Source organism: Rattus norvegicus, chromosome 12 (assembly GCF_021556685.1).
Source record: "Rattus norvegicus strain SHRSP/BbbUtx chromosome 12, alternate assembly SHRSP_T2T, whole genome shotgun sequence".
Taxonomy (NCBI): domain Eukaryota; kingdom Metazoa; phylum Chordata; class Mammalia; order Rodentia; family Muridae; genus Rattus; species Rattus norvegicus.
In genome coordinates this window covers 25,362,028-25,382,489 of record NC_141545.1, presented here as the reverse complement: position 1 = coordinate 25,382,489, position 20,462 = coordinate 25,362,028, and the positions used below count along the sequence as shown (strand labels likewise).

General features: G+C 45.1%; 2 protein-coding genes across 12 annotated transcripts in view; one reads left to right on the top strand and one right to left on the bottom strand.

Annotated features, from left to right (window-relative positions):
* Positions 1-791: 791 nt before the first annotated feature.
* Positions 792-6,853, top strand: Pilrb2l3 (paired immunoglobin like type 2 receptor beta 2 like 3). 8 transcript variants are annotated; one of them, XM_087579707.1, is made up of 6 exons: positions 792-1,203; positions 1,501-1,884; positions 2,566-2,652; positions 4,060-4,249; positions 5,976-6,006; positions 6,551-6,853. In XM_087579707.1, the coding sequence occupies exons 1-6, from the start codon at positions 1,155-1,157 to the stop codon at positions 6,563-6,565; spliced, it is 756 nt and encodes a 251-aa protein (XP_087435833.1). In that variant the 5' UTR covers positions 792-1,154; the 3' UTR covers positions 6,566-6,853. The 8 variants fall into 8 exon arrangements, with proteins under 8 accessions (XP_087435833.1, XP_087435836.1, XP_087435837.1 ...); XM_087579708.1 differs by having other exon boundaries at positions 960-1,203; positions 1,510-1,884; XM_087579709.1 differs by having other exon boundaries at positions 966-1,203; positions 1,567-1,884.
* LOC148002261 (paired immunoglobulin-like type 2 receptor beta) overlaps positions 6,499-20,462 on the bottom strand; it is a 33,761-nt gene continuing 19,797 nt past the window's right edge. For 2 of the 4 annotated variants that reach the window (XR_015634711.1, XM_087579719.1), the window contains one exon: positions 6,499-9,011. Coding sequence is in view for 2 of the 4 variants with exons in the window: in XM_087579719.1 (XP_087435845.1) it covers positions 8,822-9,011 (190 nt within the window). In the remaining 2 variants the exon portion in view is untranslated. The remainder of the gene's footprint in view (positions 9,012-20,462) is intronic. The other 2 variants (XR_015634712.1, XM_087579720.1) reach the window with 2 other exon arrangements.

Genomic DNA, 20,462 nt, shown 5'->3' with positions numbered 1-20,462 from the left:
TTTTATGCTTTTACTTTACAAAATGATAATAGTTGTGCTCACTTTTATTTGAGATAAAGTTTTTTTTTAAATTAGACAGAAAGGGTGAAATATAGGTTGATGTCATTATGTAGGTGAAGGCAGGTATAGGATAGAATGAGTCCTGCAATTAGATAAAAAGGAAGGCTGGGTAGGAGAAAAGTTTTAGAGGAGGAGAAGACTGGAGCAGGAGGGAAGGCAGCCGAGGGAACATGGTGGTGGAGGTTGAGATTTTTCCACATTTACCAGTTGTTATGACTATTCTTAAGGGATGGATGTGTACAGGATTTTATGTGTCTAGATGAGTAAATTATATCTTATTTAGGTGGACATTTATATCTTATCAATTGGATCAGAGGTTATTGTGCTGTGTGTTCTTTCTTGTGGTGATTTAATTGAGTTCAAGAGATTGTGTGGTGACTGGACACACTGGGCTACCATGGAATCAGGATGTGTACGTCTGGCACCGTGTCAACCTGTCTTGGGAACTAGATGGCTGGAGAGATTGTTGCTAGGCAAAGAGAGTAGCCATCGGCAGTGTGATATGGGATGGAACATAGTGTGTGAGAAGCTTTGTTGACTGAAATGAAAATATCCAACAGATGCCTTGTGGCCTTATGGGCTGACACTAATGTGGTATAAAAGAAACTATTTAAACATTTTTTTTACTGCAACAGTGGTGGACACAATACAAAAGAGATTGAGAAGGGGGAGGAGGGAATAAATATAGAGGAAAGGGGCAGAGAGATTACAAGTCACTTAGGAAATGGAATAGTGTAGATAAGGTAGACAGTCAAGGTGGAAGAGAGGAGAACCAGCTATGCCAAGGGCTAGGATATGTCTCCCAACCAAAAGTGGGGGCTGGGTCCAAGAACACTGCCATGTTGTCAGTAACCACAAGGGTGGATCTTTTGCAACATCGGAAAAGAATCAGCCAGATCAGTAAAGGAAGTTGCTGGCCACAAGGAGGTAGAGATGGTCGTGCCCAACTCAGTCTTCCCCTGGAGAATGTCTGAGCATGTGTTTTTATTTACCCTGATTCTCTCTGGACTGCTGAGTGCCCCAGTGTCCGTAGTCAGGGCAACCTCGACTTCCTGACGGCCCTGCTGGTCTCACTTCCTGAACAGAATCTGGCTATGGCTCGGATCCTCCTTCTTTTGCTGTCGGCAGCATGTCTGCACACTGGTGAGTGGTGGGGACCTCACTAGCAGGGACTGAACCAGAGGAGGGGACAGAGTGGCTGGGAAAAGTGGATGTCTTGTATCCAGTGTCTGGTAGAGGAGCCAGCCAGGTCTCTCTTTCCTAAGAGAGCTCAACACTCAGAGTGAGCACAACCCAACCCTTCCCTCTTTTTGCTGTCCCTGCAGTCATAGGGACAGTCCTGCCTTGTGTCCCACCCCTCCCTTCAGATGAAGGTTCAGGATGCTCAGGGTTGTCCTTTAAATCCCTGCAGTGGCTTCAGATTCTCCCTGTCCTTCCCAGGGAACTCAGCAGGATATCAAAAAAAGTATGACTATGCTGTTGACCAACCAGCTGTCCTCTCTGGAGTCCAGGGTGGCTCCATCGAGATCCCCTTCTCTTTCTACTTCCCCTGGGAGTTGGCCAATGATCGGCCGATGAGCATAGCCTGGAGATGGAAGCACTTCCATGGGGAATTCATCTACAACTCCACCCAGCCTTTCATTCATGAGCATTTTAAGGGCCGGCTCATCATGAATTGGACACAGGGTCAGACATCTGGAGTCCTCAGAATCCTGAACTTGAAGGAGAATGACCAGGCCACATACTTCAGCCGAGTTTTTCTGCAAACAACAGAAGGCATGAAGTTGTGGCAGTCAATCCCTGGCACCCAACTCATCATTCATGGTGAGTCACCATGGCTCAGGCTTTGACACCTGTGGCTTCCTGGTTCCCTAGATATCACATCAGGGTCCACAAGTCTGAGCTTCTTTTCATATTCCTTTCCCTCGGTTCCACCCAAACATCTGCCACCAGCATCTTTCCTTGCAGTTGGGAGAAGTCTTTGCTGCCTCCTATGTCTGTCATCCTCTGCTCAGACAGAATCAGAGTGGACTCTAGGCTTCAGTACCCCATAGTTCACACCCTTATTGTCCCAAAACTAACTACAGTCCTGCCCTCTTTCGTCCGTGACCTCAAGGTGAATGTAATTCTACAGGATGGAGCCGACTCTCTTGTTTTTGTGGCAGGGCTCTATTTGGTACCTCTGTGCTGCATCCTCACATAGCTCCAATGTCAGCACAGAACATAGAGTAGGGGCCATTGGATGTTCTGGTGTTCTCAGGTCTAACTGTAACGTCCACATATCACCATAGTCCCTCATTTCACCTCACAGTTCCCCAGGACACACCTATCTTCTCTCCCCAGTCTCTTCAATCATTAGAAAATGATTGATTAAGACAGTGTTTCCATCTCCATGATGTGGCTGCTCTGTCTTCTGATCCCTCCCGCCCCTCTGATGCTGAAGGAACTGGAGTCCCCTGGATTGGGAGCCCTGAGCCCTTTGTAGTGACTTGTGTTTCTGCATAGGAACCAAGAGAATCTGGGTCCTGTGTGTTGCTGCATTGTTTCCTTCCTCCTTTCCCTGCTGCTCCCCACAACCCTACTTTTTTAAATGTGAGTACTTCTTTATTTCCTGTTTTCTTTCTATCTTGTTTATTTATTTTATATCAGTTTCTCAGCTTGTAGCCCTGGCTTTTCCAATACTCAGTATATAGACCCATATTGAACTCACACCAATCTGCTTTGCCTCTGCCTCCTGAGTGTGGACAGTACAGTGTGTTCCACAACATCCGGAGGTGCCTCTTGACTCTCCGAAGCCAAACTATGAGAGGATGTGCACAGCACAGTTATCTGTGCAGGTTATGGCTACAATATTGACCTCTAGTAGAGTTTGAGAGCCGCTGCCTGGACTTAGAGAGAAGTGAGCCATTTTATGTATGTGTCTAGTTGAGTCATTCTCTAATTTACTAAAGCTGCAAATCTTTTATACATTTTTTCATTTTCAGGGGACCCACATGCCTAAAAGTATATCATTGCTAGTTCCTATCTTTAATTATCCTGTTTTTATCAATCACAATGAAATAACTTAAATGTATGATACCTGATATATAATGCATGATGGAAAATGATGCACAGGTCAAGAACCCCTGGGATAGAATTCACAAATAGGTAAATATTGGGAAAAATTTTCTCAGTTATGTGTGTAAAGCATAGGAATGTATTCTGCCCTGGCAGAGCTGCACACATAAATCTAAAATTGTGTTTTTTCTTTTAAACATTTTGGTTTATTCAGTGTGTATGAACATGTGGGTCTGTAAAGGCAGATGTGTGTGTGTGTATGTGTGTGTGTGTGTGTGTGTGTGTGTGTGTGTCTGTATACATATGTTTATGTCTGTAGTGGCTAGAGGAGATCCTAAGATCTCATCCACCTTACTTTGGAGGACTAGCTCTCTCACTGGTTTAAGTTTCCCATGGAGGCTAGGTTGGCAGGCCAGTGAGCCACAGAGACAAGTCTGTCTCCACTTCCTCAGCTCTAGGATTATAGCTCCCTTGGCTCTGTTAGACATGAACTAGGCACATAGACCAAGTTGCCTATCCACTCACAGCGCTCTGCCTGCCTCTGTCTCTTGGGCTAGGAGCAAGGGTCATGCACACTTCACCAGGTTCTTGACATTGATATTGGGGACAAAACTCAGGTTCTTGGGTCTAGGCAGCAAATTCACTCTGAACCAAGTCTATCTGTGTGTTACATACATTTATGTGGAAAAAATATTGCTGAATTTTTCTAACTCAGTTACCTGTAAGCCAATGAAAATTTGTGAGTACACAGCCAGGACAGTTGGGGACTGTGCATCTGAGCTTACTTTTCTGGAGTCTCAGTCTTAAGCATGTGTGCCCTTCCTTGTGTGAACTTCTAACAGCTCTTCTTAATCCCACATCCAACCGAGGAGACAAGGTGTGACACTCACCCATTCCTCATTTCATCCATGGAGGATGTTCTCACTTCTCATCTCTCCACAGCTTTCAGTACTACCCTGGGGAGCCCCTCCATCATCCCCTCTGCAGTTCCCACAACTGGCCTGGAGGACACAAGGGGCCAGAGGAATCCTTCACTGCTGAACTTGGGAGCCATGGTTGGGATGGTTGTGTCCAAAGTTGTGGTCATCATCCCCCTCTATGGATGGGTGATCTTCCTGTGGTCGAAGCAAAGGTAAGTGGTCCAGGAGAGGCCTCACTCGAGCTTCCCCATGGGGAGTGTTCTTATCTGTGGGAGATGGAGAAGGGTAGGGAACAGTAAAGTGAACAGAAGGAGGGAAATTTGCCTGAACTCCTCAAGAACTGCATGGAGCCTGCTGTCCTTCCTGACCATCTGGAAATCAGAGGAGCAAATGCAGATGAACACAATGCCTGCTCCTAAGGAATTCAAATAGGCACGCAGGAACCTCAGGGGCTGACTGTTCATCTGGAAGAACTGTGTGTGCTGTAGAAGAAACGAGGGTAGACCAGCTTTTGCAGATAACATGTTACAGGAAGTGATATGTATAAGTAGAGACACCTCTTTGAGTTGGGCATGTGTAACTAAAGTGGAAATTAAGGGATACAGAAAGAGAAAGAAATGTGTATGGAGAACTTAACACTACAAAAAGCAAGAGTTGGACACTAGAGATCTCACCCTCCTCAGTCAAATCATGAAACACCCATTGAAGTGTCTCAGTCGAAGTGATTTTTCCACATTCACATGAGCATCATCCCAGGAGCCGTATAAAAAGTTGTGAGATGCTAGGACAGGCTGATGCGGTAGGATCCCTGAGGCTCCCTGTGCTGCCAACCTTATCTACTGGGTGAGACCAATGACTGACCTGTCTCACAATCCAGAGAGGACAGCTCCTAAAGGAAAATGCCCAAGGTTGTCCTCCAGCAGCACATGAGTGTTCACATTTGCAAATATTCACATGTGGTTATGCTCTGTTCAAAGTAAATTTTACAAAAAGATTAGGGAAGTACTCTAAATTCAAGCATATTGGCAGAATGGAAAATTTTATACATTATGTCCCTGCAAAACACACACATACATACACAACACACAAACAGACACACACACACTGGAAAATACAGTGTTCTTTTGCAAAATCCCATTACATTTTTGTATAAATAAATTTTCTTCAAATATTTATGGGTACTCTAAGAAATAAAGATGGGGACACAGTGGGGGACAAAAAATTCCAGCCATTGTGAAATCCAGAGAAGGGATTCAGGGGTTCAAGTCTATCTACAGTTACATAGCAAGCTGTAGGACACTGGGCCCCAAATGTCTTGTACACCCAACACAAGACCTACATGTGAACTGAGGTCAGAGTTGATTTAAAGCCATTGGGACTACAGGATATGGATAGAGATGCATAGATGTTGGAGTGTAATGGGAGTTTACAAATGAACATTTAAATGTGCATCCCACTGTTTCAGACAGGCTCTGCCCCCTGTTACTGTAAGTAGAAGAACTGAGAGGTGGAAGAGCAGCAGCCTGAACGACCGCAGAAGTCTGACTGGCATGAAATCCCCGAGGCTCAAACTGCAGGATGCAGCAGCCTACACTGAGAGGGACAGCTAGAAAGCAAGGTTTCAGGGACGCAAGAGGGAGACACAGTGAGTGCAGAGCAGAGGAGGCAGAGATGTGTCAAGAAAGCAGAGCAGGGAAAAGGTCAGAAAGGGAGATGGGATATGGGTGAGTTCACTAGTAGTCATCTGACATGCTGTGTTATACAGAAAGTAGGCTGACTCCTGGTGTCAGGTCCTGCAGATTCTCAGACCTGTGCCTACCTGGATGCTGCAGACATGTGTGATTCCCTGGTCCCCTCCTGTTGTGTGCACACAACAGCTGAGATGCAGGAATGAGAAACAGCGTGACTGACCCACTGACATAGTTTCTTCTCCTACAGGCCAGCAGAGGAAAGACTAAACCCTAGTAAGGTGAGTGCCTGTCATCTCAAGGGACACATGAAGAGCTGCTTGGAAGTCCATTATGAGAGGCATGGAAGGGAGCCTGAGCAATGATTCAGTCAGAAACGCATGGTACAGGGGTAGGAGGACCTGAGTTTGATGGATCAAGAGCTTGCACCCAGGGATGTGGCAGGAATTTGCAATTCCAACCCTGGTCAAGCAAGAGACAGGCAGAGACAGATTGGCTGAACACCTAGTCTAGAACAACTGGTGAGGTTCAGGCCTGTGAAAGAATGTGTTTTTAAAAACGAGGGGGATTGCTCAAGGCGATGAATCATGGACATAATATTTTCCAAATTGATGTTACCTGAAATATTTTAAATTACACATGAAGGGAGAAAAATAGTATATGCCAGGGAGATAGCTCAGTCGGAAATGGAATCTGCTGCCTAGCCCATTGACCTGGGAATGATTTCTGGGGACCCAAATTGTACACAGAGAACACTGGCATCTGTGTTTCATGGTCGGCCACCAGATCATGGTGACAAATAATCTTTTATTCCTTAAATAACAGGCTCCCCAGTGCTAGAATCTCTCACCAAGGAGGCAAGTTTACATCAAAGTAGTTGTTGGTGATTACACACCCTGCATCCCACAGCCTTCCATGTCTTCTCGCTGGGAGTCAGAGATCATGGCTGCAGGATTCTCTTGTGAAAATCATTCTTGGATAACCTCCAGTTTTGCCATGGGGGCTCGGATACCTTCTCCTGGAACCAAGGTCCTCCTGTGTGTCTCTGGGCCTGAGAGCCTGACTGTGCTGTTGTCTCCATGCTCATGGAGTTATTGACACTGTTAATAAATATCTTACTCCCATCAATCCATCTCAGTTTCTCTCCTGAGCACCCATCCCTTCCCCTTCCTGACACTTCTTAGATAGTGTATACTGTGTCTAGGGTGTAGGTCACTGGAATAGACGTAAGGGCCATTGTCTTCATTGAAACCCACAGCCTGAGAATCAGAGTTCTCCTCTTCCTTACTCTCTGGATGCTGACATCTCATTTAGAGCCCAACCCCCACCCCACATGCTTCACATCAAATGTCAGAGCGTGGCTTGCTTGAGTCCCATGTTTAGCTTTCTTTACTCACAAGTCCAACTGTATGCACTCACTTTCTCATTTCCTGCCATGCTGACATTCTGCCCTTTGGGTTCTCTCCTAAAATGGGAAATTTGATTCAAGTCCAGTCTGCCGTAAGATTTGAGAGTCAGCAGGTCACCTTATAATAAAAATTTGTGGGTACAGAGGAAACCATCCAGAGTGACCCAGAATGAATGAAACCATACTTCTCATGGGAGAAGAATTTTATGGTCATGCTCCATAGAGATCTACCAACGATAGTGAGCCATAAATGAAGAGGTATGGATACAGCTCCAGTTCTCCAATCACAAGCATCAAATGAATATCATTCATGGGCCTTTTCTTGGTCATTTGGAAGCTGTTCCCAATGCCATGAGACAAGCTGGAGATATTTGGGGTCATGATGAGGTCCCCAAAACTCATGTGGCTAACGTGAAGTATCCTGGAGCAGCTGTGAGATGTCTACTGTGGTTGTGACTGCATCCTAGCCCCTGAGACTGAACTCAGCAGCTCTCATGGGCATGGTGATATTGGGCATTTCTGGTGTGTTTACACAGAAGGCTACCAAGATGCTGCTCTGTCCAGTCATCTCAAGAAGTCTCAACACCTGAATGAAGGGGCCTTAATCCACTTGTTCAAATGGTCGTGTGACTTCTCAGGTCCTTTTCCATTGCATAAGAGGGAAAATCGAGAGATAAGCCCAGAGCAAAGACTTACAGAGTCAACATTCTCACCTCTACATATGTGCTTAAGCTCAGGTTGTATAAACTTAGGTAGACTGTGTCTCTGATCTGCCAAAAGGGAACATTATGTTCCAACTAGAAAGTAGATATTGGCTTCTGCCCTGGTGACAAGTGTTTGGAATTTATATTTCCTAGACCGAACTGATGAGTAAGAAAAAGGACTAAAAGAAATTGGGGATCATAACATTCATGTCATGGCAACAATTGAGAGGTAGTGATGGGAATATTATCAATTTTAACACCTGATTCTCAAGCTGTGGGTCACCACCTCTTTGAAGCTAGGAGAACATTTTCACAGGAGTCACATTTCAGATATCTTGAATATCAGATGTCTATATTATGATCATAACTGTAGTAAAATTACCATCTTGAAATATAAATGAAATAATCCTATGATTGGAGTCGCCCCAACATGAGGAAATGCCAAAGCATTAGGAAGCTTGAGAACCACAGAATTAGAGGCTATTCTTGGTAGTTCTTGAGTTTAGGCCAGCCTGGGTTACAGGAGACTCTGTCTTTAAATCAACAGCAAAGCTTAACAAAACTGAAATCAGTAAAGTGTGTCATGAGAAAAGGCCCTCACTTAGCTCCCTTTTCCCTGGAGATGGAGAACTTGAATATGATACTTAGCTTCTCTCCAGATTTATATAAAATATAACGTGACTAACAGTACTTCAGTTTTTGTATGTTTGTTTTTGTTTTCTTCTGTTTTGGAGGAGGGGCTTTCTATATTACATACATCTGATTGTCCTGGAACTTGCTTTGTACACAAAGTCTGGCCTCAAAGTCAGAAAACCTCCTGCTGTTGCATCCTACTAAATGTACCTACATGGTAGGGTATTAATACTTTCCGTTTTTTCTTCATTTATTTGTTTTGGCTTTGGTTTATTTTAAGCTAAATATAATAACCCTGAGGAAGGGGGTGTGAGTTTCTTTGTTTCTGTGACCACAAACTTGATGACATACCTATAAATGTCTCTGTCCTTGACTATCAGCAGATGTTGGGGGAGACTGAACTCTTTCCCCAGTCCCACTCACTGGACCTTTAGAACACAGCGTAGAGTCTCTTACTCGGCACTCCCCTGGGCAGGGGTGCAGGCAGGAGCTCATCTGAGGCTGAGGAGCAGGTGAGGCAGATAAAGATGATGATGTCATCCTAGGGAAGAGACATGAGGTCAGTTGGCAGCAGGCAACTGTGCTATCGTAAAAGTGAAGCTTCGGCCTGAGCATCCTGACTACACCACCAGCTGCCATCCTTCCCCCACCCTCTCTAGCTTCTCCACTCTGTTCCGGCAGCAGTCTGGGGGGTAACTTTGTGACCACACTCTGGATCTTTGGGTTGTCACTAGGGAAGAAAGACCAATGAGTGTGTGCGTAAGGAAGTGGTGACAACAATGGAGAAGACAGGGACAGTTTTCATCTATGAGGGTATCTGCTGGGCTCACAGAGCATACAGTATGTGTTATCTGAGAGATGTCTCTGGAATTGGATCATCCACAGAGAATCAGGAAGGGTTGAGCCTGTTTTCTCCCTCTGCTGTCAAGGGATAAGTTAATTAGTTATAAAGTCAGAGAGTCTGAATGCTGTGAACAACGTCAGGAACTAGAGTCTCAAGAATCATAGAGCCCAGTCTTAGGGAGGCCTTGTTTAGTCAGGATGATGACGGGCAATATGTTGTAGCAGAGCATATGTGTCGCGCCCACCTCGTCCAGCAAGGAAGACGCAACACGGTTGGATTCTTCTCAACAGCCTTTACTGCAGGACAGCTTCTTTGTTGATACAGGGAGGCGGCGGCAGCCAGTCCTAATTGTTACAGCTTCAAGTGTTACAGCTCCAAGTGTTACAGCTTTTAGTGTTACCGTGCCGAGCGGCAAAGCCACTCGGCTTATATACACAACAGTATGTTAATCTTCTTTCAGGGATTGGTGGGGCACGAGTCACCCCACTGCCATCCCAGCTACTTGTCCTCCAGAGATTGGCGTGGCATGAACTCCTATTTAGCATAGTACCGCCCCAGCCAGACTGACGTCAGGTGCAAAAACCCCACACATGCGCAGTACTGTTGTTAGGAGGGTGCCAGATTCACCTCATTATCATACAGCTGCCGCGCCGCTCCCTACACATATGTGAAAGGATCTTTGCATGATATGTGTCTGAGATCCGGTGCATGTGTCTGCAAGTCAGTTTGGGCCCATGTGTGGAAGTGTAAAGGACAACCTCAGGCATGGTAATTAGCAACACCATCCAAGTTCACCATCAACTTTGTGTTTCTGTTTTTTGTTGGTTGGTGTTTTGTTTGATACATAGACTTTTGTAGGTTTGGCTGGGATTTATTGGTCATGTTGTTGGATTTTTTGTTTGTTTATAATCTTTTTTGTTATAATCTTTTTTTTCTTTTTTTTCGGAGCTGGGGACTGAACCCAGGGCCTTTTGCTTGCTAGGCAAGTGCTCTACCACTGAGCTAAAGCCTCAACCCCATAATATTTTAAATAATACTTATTGATTCATTCTGGGGTGTGTAGAGTAGGTAGGGACACATGTGCTACTCCCTCAGCATCACACATATTCCAACCCTGCAGGCTGACACTCCCCATGGTCCTGTGATATGCAAAAGCCCTGTGTGCACACAAAAACCACAGACTTCTTGTCCCGGTGAGATCATGACTTGGGATTAAGGAGCCAGCAGGTGGCAGCAGTGCAGCTGAGCACAGGGCATAGTTGGCATCCTTAGACCCCACCAGAGCCTGCTGTATTAAAATCGTGGTGTCCAGCAGCTGACTTATGACAGTCCTGTCATTTCCAGGCCCTGCTTGTGTGGGTTAGTAACCAGATGACCTTCTACCCAGAGACCTCAGACAGGCAGGGTAAGGTAGATGAACTCTGGGTGTGAGGGCTCATGGCCATGAGGACATTCTTACCTCACTGAGACAAAGATGTTCATCTGGTAAAATGTGTTCTTGCCTGTCATGGACAGAAAATGATGTTCTTTGTCCACTGAGAGACAAAGGATCAGGATTGTGCACACCTGTATTCACCACTGAGGGGAGGCACAGATAGGAGGGTCTGTAGGAGTTTCAGATCGTCCTTGAATACATAACAAATTTAAGGACAAGCTTGGCCAAATCACAGCCTAAATATCTTTCAGATGTTTACCTGTTGGGGACCCTTTGGGAAAGTTTATTATGAGAGTCATTCAAGGGAGCAAGAGAGATGATTCAGCGAGGGAGGTGTACATGGGTAGCAGGGCCTGAGGTTGACCTGGAGCAGCCACACTATAAGTCAGGGATATGGCAGGAATTTATAATCCCAGCCCTGAATGAGCAAGAGACAGGGAGAGGCATGGGGCTGACCGTGTAGTTATTCTAGCCTAATTGGTGAGGTCAAAACCCATGAGAGCCATGGTATAAAAAACTGTGTGGATTTCTCAAGATGATCCATCATGGTCATACCATTTTATAAGTTTATGGTAATTGAAGTATTTTAAAGTGCTATATTAATGAACAACAAAACAGTGTATGGCAGTGAGATATGGAGCTCAGTAGAAATGCTGCCTAGCACAGTGACCTGGGTGTGATTCCAGGGGACTCAAATGGTACATGGAGAAAACTGACTGTGGACAATTGTCCTCTGCCTGTCAGGATCACCCATAGGCTCCTGGTGAGACATCATCTGTTAGTCCTCAGGTAACAGACCTTCTGGTGCCATGACCTCTCATCATGGAGGTGAGTTACTTCAAATAGTGATTGAGGGGACTCACCCTGCATATCACCACCTTCCCTGCCTCCTGCATGGGAATGAGAGCACATGGATGCAGGATAGTGTGTGATACATCCTAGGAATCCATGTCTGCTCTGATGCCCTCTCCTTCGAACCCATGTCATCCTGTCTGTCTCTGGTCATGAGAGCCTGACTGGTGTTTTCTATTGGTTTATGAATTTGTAATACTTTGTAATAAATGTGGGATAATAAATAAAACATTTCAAAGAGCCAGTTCAGAGCAATACTAAGATCAAACCAGAAAATCTCATTCTGAGAACAGCAGAAGTTAGGAGTGTTCCCTCCTTCTCCAGTCTGCGTGTTCAGGTCCTAGAAGCATGTACCTCCCCCACCTCTGCTACACTTGAGGAAGTAATAACAAGATGGCCGAATTTCAGGTCTAATTTCCTGTTACTCAATAGAGACCTATCCAGCCCCTGTAATTTCTCTTCATGCAAATGAAGCTTTATCAGACCCTCAGCACAATCCAATCATGTACAGTCATCCTATAACCAATATCCATTTAGGAAATTTCATATAGCCCGTGTTACCCCCAATAAATCACAGCTCTTTCACTGAAAACCTCTCTGAGAAGCCTGTTTCTCCACAGGATACAATTTAGAAGAGATCCTTTGAGTGTCCAACCCTGGGAAACCTTTGTTCCTATCTTTCCAGCACTGAGCTCAACTTTCCTGTAGACCTTAAGGTCAGAAGAAGAACCAGTCCAGCAAATAAAAGTCTCACTCCAAGCAATCCTTCTCAGTATTTGTCTTGACCATTTTCTTCTATATGTGCCCTCTGAGAGTGTGGCAGACTCTGTCCAGGATACAGGTCAGTGGGACAGGGGCAAGGACCATGGTCCATATTGAGAATAACAGCCTGAGAATCGGGGTTCCCTTCTCCCTTATTCCCTGCACACTGCCATCTCATCCAGAAGCTTGACTCCCTCCCTCCATGCTTCACATCCAGTGGCAGACAAAGGCATGTTTAAGCCCCATGTTGGGCTTCCTTTCCTCAAAGATCCAACTATAGTTTTCTCACTTCCTGCCATGTTGATATTCTGGACTCTGGGTTCTCTCCTAGGACAGTTCTTTTTCCCCATGTCCAGTCTGTCTTAACATTTGATAGTCAGCAGATCAGCTCCTAACAGAACACAGAAACATTCCATTCTGACTCATGCTTGATAGAGTTCCTTCAACTACAGTGTGTCATAGCTGTAGTGTGGCACAGATGTAACTCCAGTCCACCAATCACAAGCCTGAAATGAATATCATTCTTGTGCCTTTGCTGAGGCATTTGGAAAATCATCCCCAATCCTATGAGACTAAATGGAGATAACTGGTGTCATAGAGAGGTCATCAAGGCTTCTTATGGCTAAAGTGAAGGGTCCTGGAATATTTTCGTTGTGTCTGCAGTGGTTGTCAGCCAAGCCTCTTGAGGTTGTTGAGGTTGAACTCAGCAGCACTGATGGGCATGGTGACCTTTGGATCTGGGGTGGTGTTTTCTCTGAGCATCCCTGATGTGTTCATACAGAAGGATGCCATGATGGTGGTCTGTGTAGTCATCCATAGTGGTCCATTTGCATCTCAACACCACAGGAAGTTGCACACAGAAAAGTGACCTTAATGTAGTTGCTTAAATGATCATGTGATTTCACAGGTCCATTTCCATTGTTCAATAGTGAAAAACCATAGATAGTCAGTCCCACAGCAATGATTCAGACAGAGCCACCATTCTCAACATTACATAGGTGCTTATCCTTAATTGAATACACATAGGGCAATGTGCCTGAACTCGACAAGGACTGCATCCATGAAGCCTGCTCTCCTTTGCTCATGGAGTTAATGATACCTTTTAGTAAAAGAGTTATCAGAAATTCAGGCAACTCAGGGAGCTAATTCAGAGCAAGGCTGAGGTGTATATGTGTCCAAACCCTGAAAACCTTATCCTGACACCAACTGAATTATGACAGGTCTGCGTGTTCAGGAGCAAGAAGCCTATACCACCCCCACCTCCTACACCCTTGTGGTAGGCACAGAGAAAGTTGGCTGTATTACAGGTCTGACTTTCTCTTGGGACAGGTCCAGCAAGCACATGGAATTTCTCTTCATGTAAATGAAGCTTTCCCAGAACCTATCACACAGAGAGTTTCATATAACCCTTGTTACCTCCATAAAAGAGAAGTGTTTCATTGAATATCTGTTGGAGAAGGCTATTTGTCCACAGGACTCAATCTTGAAGAGATCCTGTGAACCCATCAATCTGGATGAGCTCAGTCCATTACATTCCACCCTGTGCTCAGCTAATCTGCATGCCCTACAGGCAGAAGAACCTTGACAGCAAATAAATATTTTATTTCCCAGAAATCTATTTCAGAGTTTGTCTTGACCTGCTTCTCCCATATGAGGCCTCTAAGAGATTTGCAGAATGTGTCCAGGAAACAAGTCTATGGGAAAGGGGCAAGGACAATGGTCCACAATGAGATCCACAGCCTGAGATTTGGGGTTCCACTCTCCTTACTCCATGGACACTGCCCTCTCACCTACAGCCCCAATCCCTCCATGCTTCACATTCAGTGACAGACCATGGCTTGCTTAAATCCCATGTTGGATTTCCTTTCCTCACATATATTCCTAAATATAATGCACTCAATTCCTCATTTCCTGCCATGTTGATATTCTTGAAGCTTTGGTTTTTCTTAGGACAAAACTTCTGTGCCAAGTCCAGTCTCTCTTTCAATTTGGTGGTCAGCTGGCCAACTTCTAACACAAAGCTTGTGGGAACACAGGAAACCATCCAGATTGACCAAGTAAGAGTGAAATCAGGCTTTTCTTGTAGCCAGAAAATGTGCATGGCCATACTTGATAGAGATCTACCAATCACAGTGAGCCATAGGTGCAGTGTGGCACAGATGCAGTCCACCAATCACAAGCCTCTAATGAGTATCATTCATGGGCCTTTGCTGAGACATTGAGAAAATGACCTCCAATCCCATGAGACCAAGTGGAGGTAATTGGGGTCATGGATAGGTCAGCAATGCTCCTTGTGGCTAAAGGGAAGTGTCCCAGTCCAGGTGTGAGGTGTTTGCTTTGGTTGTGACTACACCCAAGCCTCCTGAGCCTGAACTTAACAGCTCTCATGGGCATGGTGACTTTGGGTTCTGGGGTAATGTTTCCTCTGAGCATCGTTGAATATTAACACTCCTAGATTCTTTCTCATTGTGAAAAGGGAAAAAAACAGAGATGCACACAGCAAAGACTTATACAAGCCAACATTCTCAACATCACATAAGTGCATAAATCTTGGTTGTATACACCTAGGCACACTGTATCTGATCAGCCAAAAGAAAACATTATGGTCCTACTGAGAAGCAGACTGGCCTCTGCCCTGGCTACCAGTGTTTGGAATGTGTGTTCCCTGGACTGAGCTCATTAGTAAGAAACAGTACCAGAGGGATCTGGACATCATAACATACGTGTCACCTCAACTATGGACATGTATTGATGAGATGATCATCAGCTGGAGCACCGGTTCTCAACCTCTGTGGGTCAACATCTCTTTGAAGGAAGAACAGCATTTTCAGAGAAGTGGCATGTCAGATACCCTGCATATCAGGTGTTTATATTAAGATCATCACAGTCACAAAACCACAGTCATGAAATAGCAATGAAATACTTTTATGGTTGGAGTCACCCCAGCATGAGGAACTATCCCAGTATTAAAATTCTTGAGAACCCATGAAACCAAAACTATTTTTAGTACCTCTTGAGTTTGAAGTTAGCCTGCATTATAGGAGACTTTTTCTTAAAACCAACAATGCTAACCAAAACTCCAAACACTCAGAGAGGTCATGGAGAAGAGTCATCTGTTGGTTCCCTTTCTGTTGAGGATGGAGAACTTGAAGATGATACCAGTTTCCTCTTCAGACCTTGATGTTTAGCAATGTGAGTATCAATACTTTAGCTTCTTGTTGTTTGGTTGTTCACTGTTGTGTGTTTCTGTTTTTGTGAACGGGCTCTCTCTACTACATAGATCTGACTGTTCTGGAACTTGCTCTGTAGACCAAGGCTGGCCTCAAATTCAGTGACACCCCTGCTGCTGCGTCTTACAGATTGGGATGAAGTCCTGACCACCATGCCTGGTTATTATTACGTTTTGGGGTTTTTGGTTTTGATTTGGTTCATGTTAAGCCATGTACCACTTACAGAGGAGTGAGGGGGAGTTTCTATCTTTCTTTGGAAGGCCTCAAACCATAGGAGGCAGAGCTGGTCACCCAGTATCACTCACTGGGCCTCTAGAACACAGTATAGAGAGTTAGCATTTTGTCTAGGCTTCACCCCACGGTTATCTGGCATTCTTACTTTATTTTAATGAAACACAACTTAGAATCACTTCCTGGGGGCTCCCCTATACAGGGGTGGAACAGACGCTCCTGCTGAGGTAGGGAGAAGATTAGGGAGATGAAGCTGATGACTCAGGAAGAAACAGGAGTTCAGATGGCAACAGGCAACTGTGCTATTGTAAAGCTGCAGCCTGTGCATCGGGTCTGCATCACCAGCCACCAACCTACCACCACCATTTCTAGCATCTCCTCCACAGTCTTGAGGCCACTTTCTGGATGGGTATTTAGAGTTTCCATCTGTATCTTGTCACTAGGGAAGGGAAATCAAGGAATATGTGTGCAAGTGGTGTGACATATGGAGTAGAGTTCCTTTTCATCCATGAAGTTATCTGCTGGGTCAGGGCCCACAGAGCCTGTAGTTTGTGTTATCTGAGGGTTGTTTCTGGAATGGGAGGATTCAGAGAGAAATCGAAAGCCTTGAGCCTGTTCTCTTTCACTGCTGTCATAGGATAGCCCAGTTGTGTATAAAATCAGAGAATCTGAATGCTGTGAACTTGTCAGGAACTGGAGTCTGAAGAGTCACTGAGCCTGGTCTCTCTCTCTCTCTCTCTCTCTCTCTCTCTCTCTCTCTGTCTCTCTCTCTCTGTCTCTCTCTGTCTCTCTCTCTTCTCTCTCTCTCTCTCTCTGTGGGTTTCTGTGGGTTTACTGGCACATGTGTGTGCAAGTAAGTGTGTGTCAGATATGTGGAGTCTGGAGCACAACCTGAGCACACCATTCAACTTGACTATCGACTTTGGGTTTTTTGGTTGGTTTCTTGGTATTTTGAGATGTGCTTTTTTTTGTCGTTTTGATTTGGTTTCCTTTGTTTTTTGTTTTTATTTGTTTGTTTTAGGGAGATGAGTTCTTTCGTGTTTCCTTTTTGCGTTTCTGGTTTTGTTTCATTTTTTTGAGACATGTATGTACTTCCCACATCAGGGTCCCCAGAGCAATTCAGCTGAGTCCAAACCATGAAACCAGAACAGAGCTCATGATCTGTGTGTGATTAAGGAGCCAGCAGGTGGCAGCAGTGGAGCAGGGCATAAGAGGCATCTGGGTTCCTTTAGAACCCACAAGAGACTGTTGTGTAAAAATGATGCTGTCCAGTTCATGACATGGCAATCTTGTCAGGTCCATCCCCTTGCTGGGTGAGTTAACAATCGAGTCACTATTTACACAGAGACCTCAGGCAGTAAGGGAAAGGCAGATGTAATCTGGAGGTGAGAACTCTGACCAGGAGGGCATCCTCACAGACCTCACTGCTGCTATAGATATGGTGCATGTGGTAGAGTGAGTGCTTACTTTCCTGGCATGCAGAGAACCAAAGGTTTTATGTCTAATAGAGGATAAAGAGACCTGATGGTGCACAAGTGTAAAATCAGCTCAAGGGAGGACCAGGCAGGATCATCATGGTCGTCCTTGGCAACGGCAACATAACAAGTTCACAAACCAGCTTGGACTACTTGAGATAAAATTGAAGCGCGCGCGCACACACACACACCTACACACACACACACACACACACACACACACACACACAAACACATGCACGCACACACGCACATGCACGCACGCAGGCCCACAAGCATGCACGCATGAAAAGCAACAAAAATCTCATTCTTACAAGACCATATCCATAATTCGTGTCCTGAATGACCTAACATGTTGGGTCAACTCATCTCAATGGTTCGGTGCCTCAGTGTGTCCATGGTACTCTGGATACAGAAGTCTGTCCATGTGTGGCTGGCGGTGAGGCCAGGAGAGATTGGGTCTAGCTCAGGTCAAGGGATCTGAGGACCATGGAGACTGTGAGGATGGCAGGTGTGAGAGAGTGCAGGCTGCATAGTCAGCTTCAGGGAAGCATGAACAAGGCAATCAATGCCAGGAAACCTAAGGAAATGGGAAGCCCCTGTACATGCCACTCAGGGGGAATGATTTCACTTTCTCTGATACAACCACATCTTCCTGCCTTCCAGGAAGCTGATCATGGGGGAGGGGGTAGAAAGACTCCTTTGTAAATTTGAGTATCTTCAGAGTCACTGTCCAGGAAGCCCAGGGAAGCTGGAGTCTTTCAGCAGGGATCAGGCCAAGGCAGTGAGAGTCCATCAGGTCGTGGTTCTGCCTGAACTCTGTGAAAGGTCCCTGAATGGCAAGAAAAGTCCAAAGAATAGAGTGGAGAAGGGGAAGGAAAAGCAGAGGGAGCAGCAGGCGTCCACTGTGCTAGGACCAGGGACTGAATGCTTTTTCTCATCACCACCTTCCTCATTGTGTCTGAAATGGTTTAGAGACTGACAACTTCATTATGTTAGATTATTATAGAGAGACCCAGACAACCAGCCTGCTGTGAAATATAATAAGAAACAGAATGAGGAGGGGAGGTAAGGAATGGAGAAAACACAGAATAAAGAGAAAGATGACAAACCACACAGGAAATGGAAAAGAGTAGGCAAGGCAGAACGTCAAGGTGGTAGAGAGGTGAGTGCTGCCTGTGGAGGACAAGGCCATCTTTTTCAGTCAGTAATGGAGGCCGAGCTTCTTGTCTTGATCAGAGGGTGTACCTTCTTCAACATCGGAAAATATAGGCCAGATCATTAAAGAAAGTTGCTGGCCACAGGAGGTAGAGATTTGGAGAGCCTGTCTCCAATTAGTCCTCCAATTCGGAAGCCTGGCTGTTGTTCTCACTTTACTCTGATTCTCTCTGGACTCCCGAGCACCTCAGTGTTGTTGTTCAAGGCCTCGTCTTCTACTTGTAGGCTTTCATGGTCTCATTATCTGGTGGGACTCTGGTCATGGTGAGTCACCATGGCTCAGGCTTTGAACCAATCCCTTCTTTGTTCCCTGCTGTGCCTCACAACTCTGAGCTTCCTTTCATATTCCTTTCCATTGGCTCTGCCTAAATCATCCTTTCCTTGTAGTTGTGACAAGTTTTTGCTGCCTCCTATGTCTGTCTTCCTCTGCTCAGACAGAGGGAGACCTGACTGTAGGCTTCAGTTACCCTTTCCTCACACCCTTATTGTTCCAAATCTGACTACAGCCCTGCCCACTTTCACCCATGACCTCAAGGTGGATGTACTTCTTTAGGATGGAGCTGACTCTCTTCATCCTGTGGCAGGGCTCCAATTGGTCCCTGTGTGCAGCATCTCCACGCAACTCCAACCTCAGCTCAGAATACATAGTAAGTGCCATTGCATGTTCTGGTGTTCTCAGGTCTAACTGTTACTGCCATATGTCACCACAGTCCCTCATTTTACTTCATAGTTCCCAAGGACACAACTGTCTTCTCTCCCTACTCCTTCCGACATTAGAAAATGAAAAAAAAAAAGTCCTCATTTTTATGACGTGACTGCTCTGTCTTCTGATTCCTCCAGCCCCGCTGATGCAGAAGGGATTGCAGTCCCCTGGACTGGTAGCCATGAGGCCCAGCATGGTCACTGTGTGTTCCTGCATATGGCCCTCCAGCAGCTGAGAAACGTGTGTTGCTGCACTGTTTCGTACACCCTTGTTCTGTGGCCTCATGTCACTATTTTTTAAAGTTAAGTGCTTCCTTATTTTTTCTTTCTTCCTTCTGCTTATTAATTAATTTTATGTAGAGGTCCAGCATGTAGCCCTGTCCTAATACTGACCATAGACCTATCTGGACATGAACTCCCAGCAATCTGCCTTGCCTCTGATGTTTCTGTTGGACAATAGAGCATGTGCCACGACACCCAGTGGTGGCTCTTGAGTGTACTAAAGGTAACCTATGAGAGGATGCCCACGGTGAACTCATCTGTGCAGGCTTCTGCTGCCACATTGACATGATTACATTCAGATAGCAGCTGCCTGGATTCTGGGCAGAGAGAGAAAACAGGTGTTTCCTGTATGTGTCTAGCTCACTGGATCTCCACCTTCCTAATGCCACGAATCTTTTATAGAGTTCCACATGTTATGGGAACGCATAAAAGTATGTCATTGTTACTTCCTAACTTTATTATCCTACGATTATGAATCACAATGTAAATATACTTGATATTCATGATATGTAATCCATAATCCAGGTTGAGAAGCACAGTTCTAGAATTCAAAAAAAGGTAAATGCCATGGAAATTACCCTTAGTGATGTTTGTAAAGCAAAGGAATATATTCTGCCCTGGAGTGAACTGTACATATGTAGCTAAATTGTTTATTTTTTTACACAATTTGGTGCACTCAATGTGTGTGAATAAATGTTTCTGTTAACTCAGATGTGTGTGTGTGTGTGTGTGTGTGAGTGTGCAAGTTCCTGTGTCTGTGTGTCTCTTTATGTGTTATCTGGGTCATGTCTATGTCTCTGTTTCTGTGTTTGTGTCTCTGTGTGTATGTATCTGTGTGTATTTCTGTGTGTGTCTGTGTATAAGTCTCTGTGTAGTTGTGTTTGTATGTCTGGGTGTCTGTTTCTGGGAATGTGTGTATGTTTGTGAGTATATGTGTGTGTGTGTGTGTGTGTGTGTGTGT

What these genes read in the sequence shown, in the direction of transcription:
- Pilrb2l3 (XM_087579707.1), top strand. Translation starts at nt 1,155, where the DNA reads ATGGCTCGGATCCTCCTTCTTTTGCTGTCGGCAGCATGTCTGCACACT. An exon ending in GGCAGCATGTCTGCACACTG is followed by an intron (nt 1,204 to 1,500) that starts GTGAGTGGTGGG and finishes TGTCCTTCCCAG; the next exon opens with GGAACTCAGCAGGATATCAA. An exon ending in ACAACCCTACTTTTTTAAAT is followed by an intron (nt 2,653 to 4,059) that starts GTGAGTACTTCT and finishes ATCTCTCCACAG; the next exon opens with CTTTCAGTACTACCCTGGGG.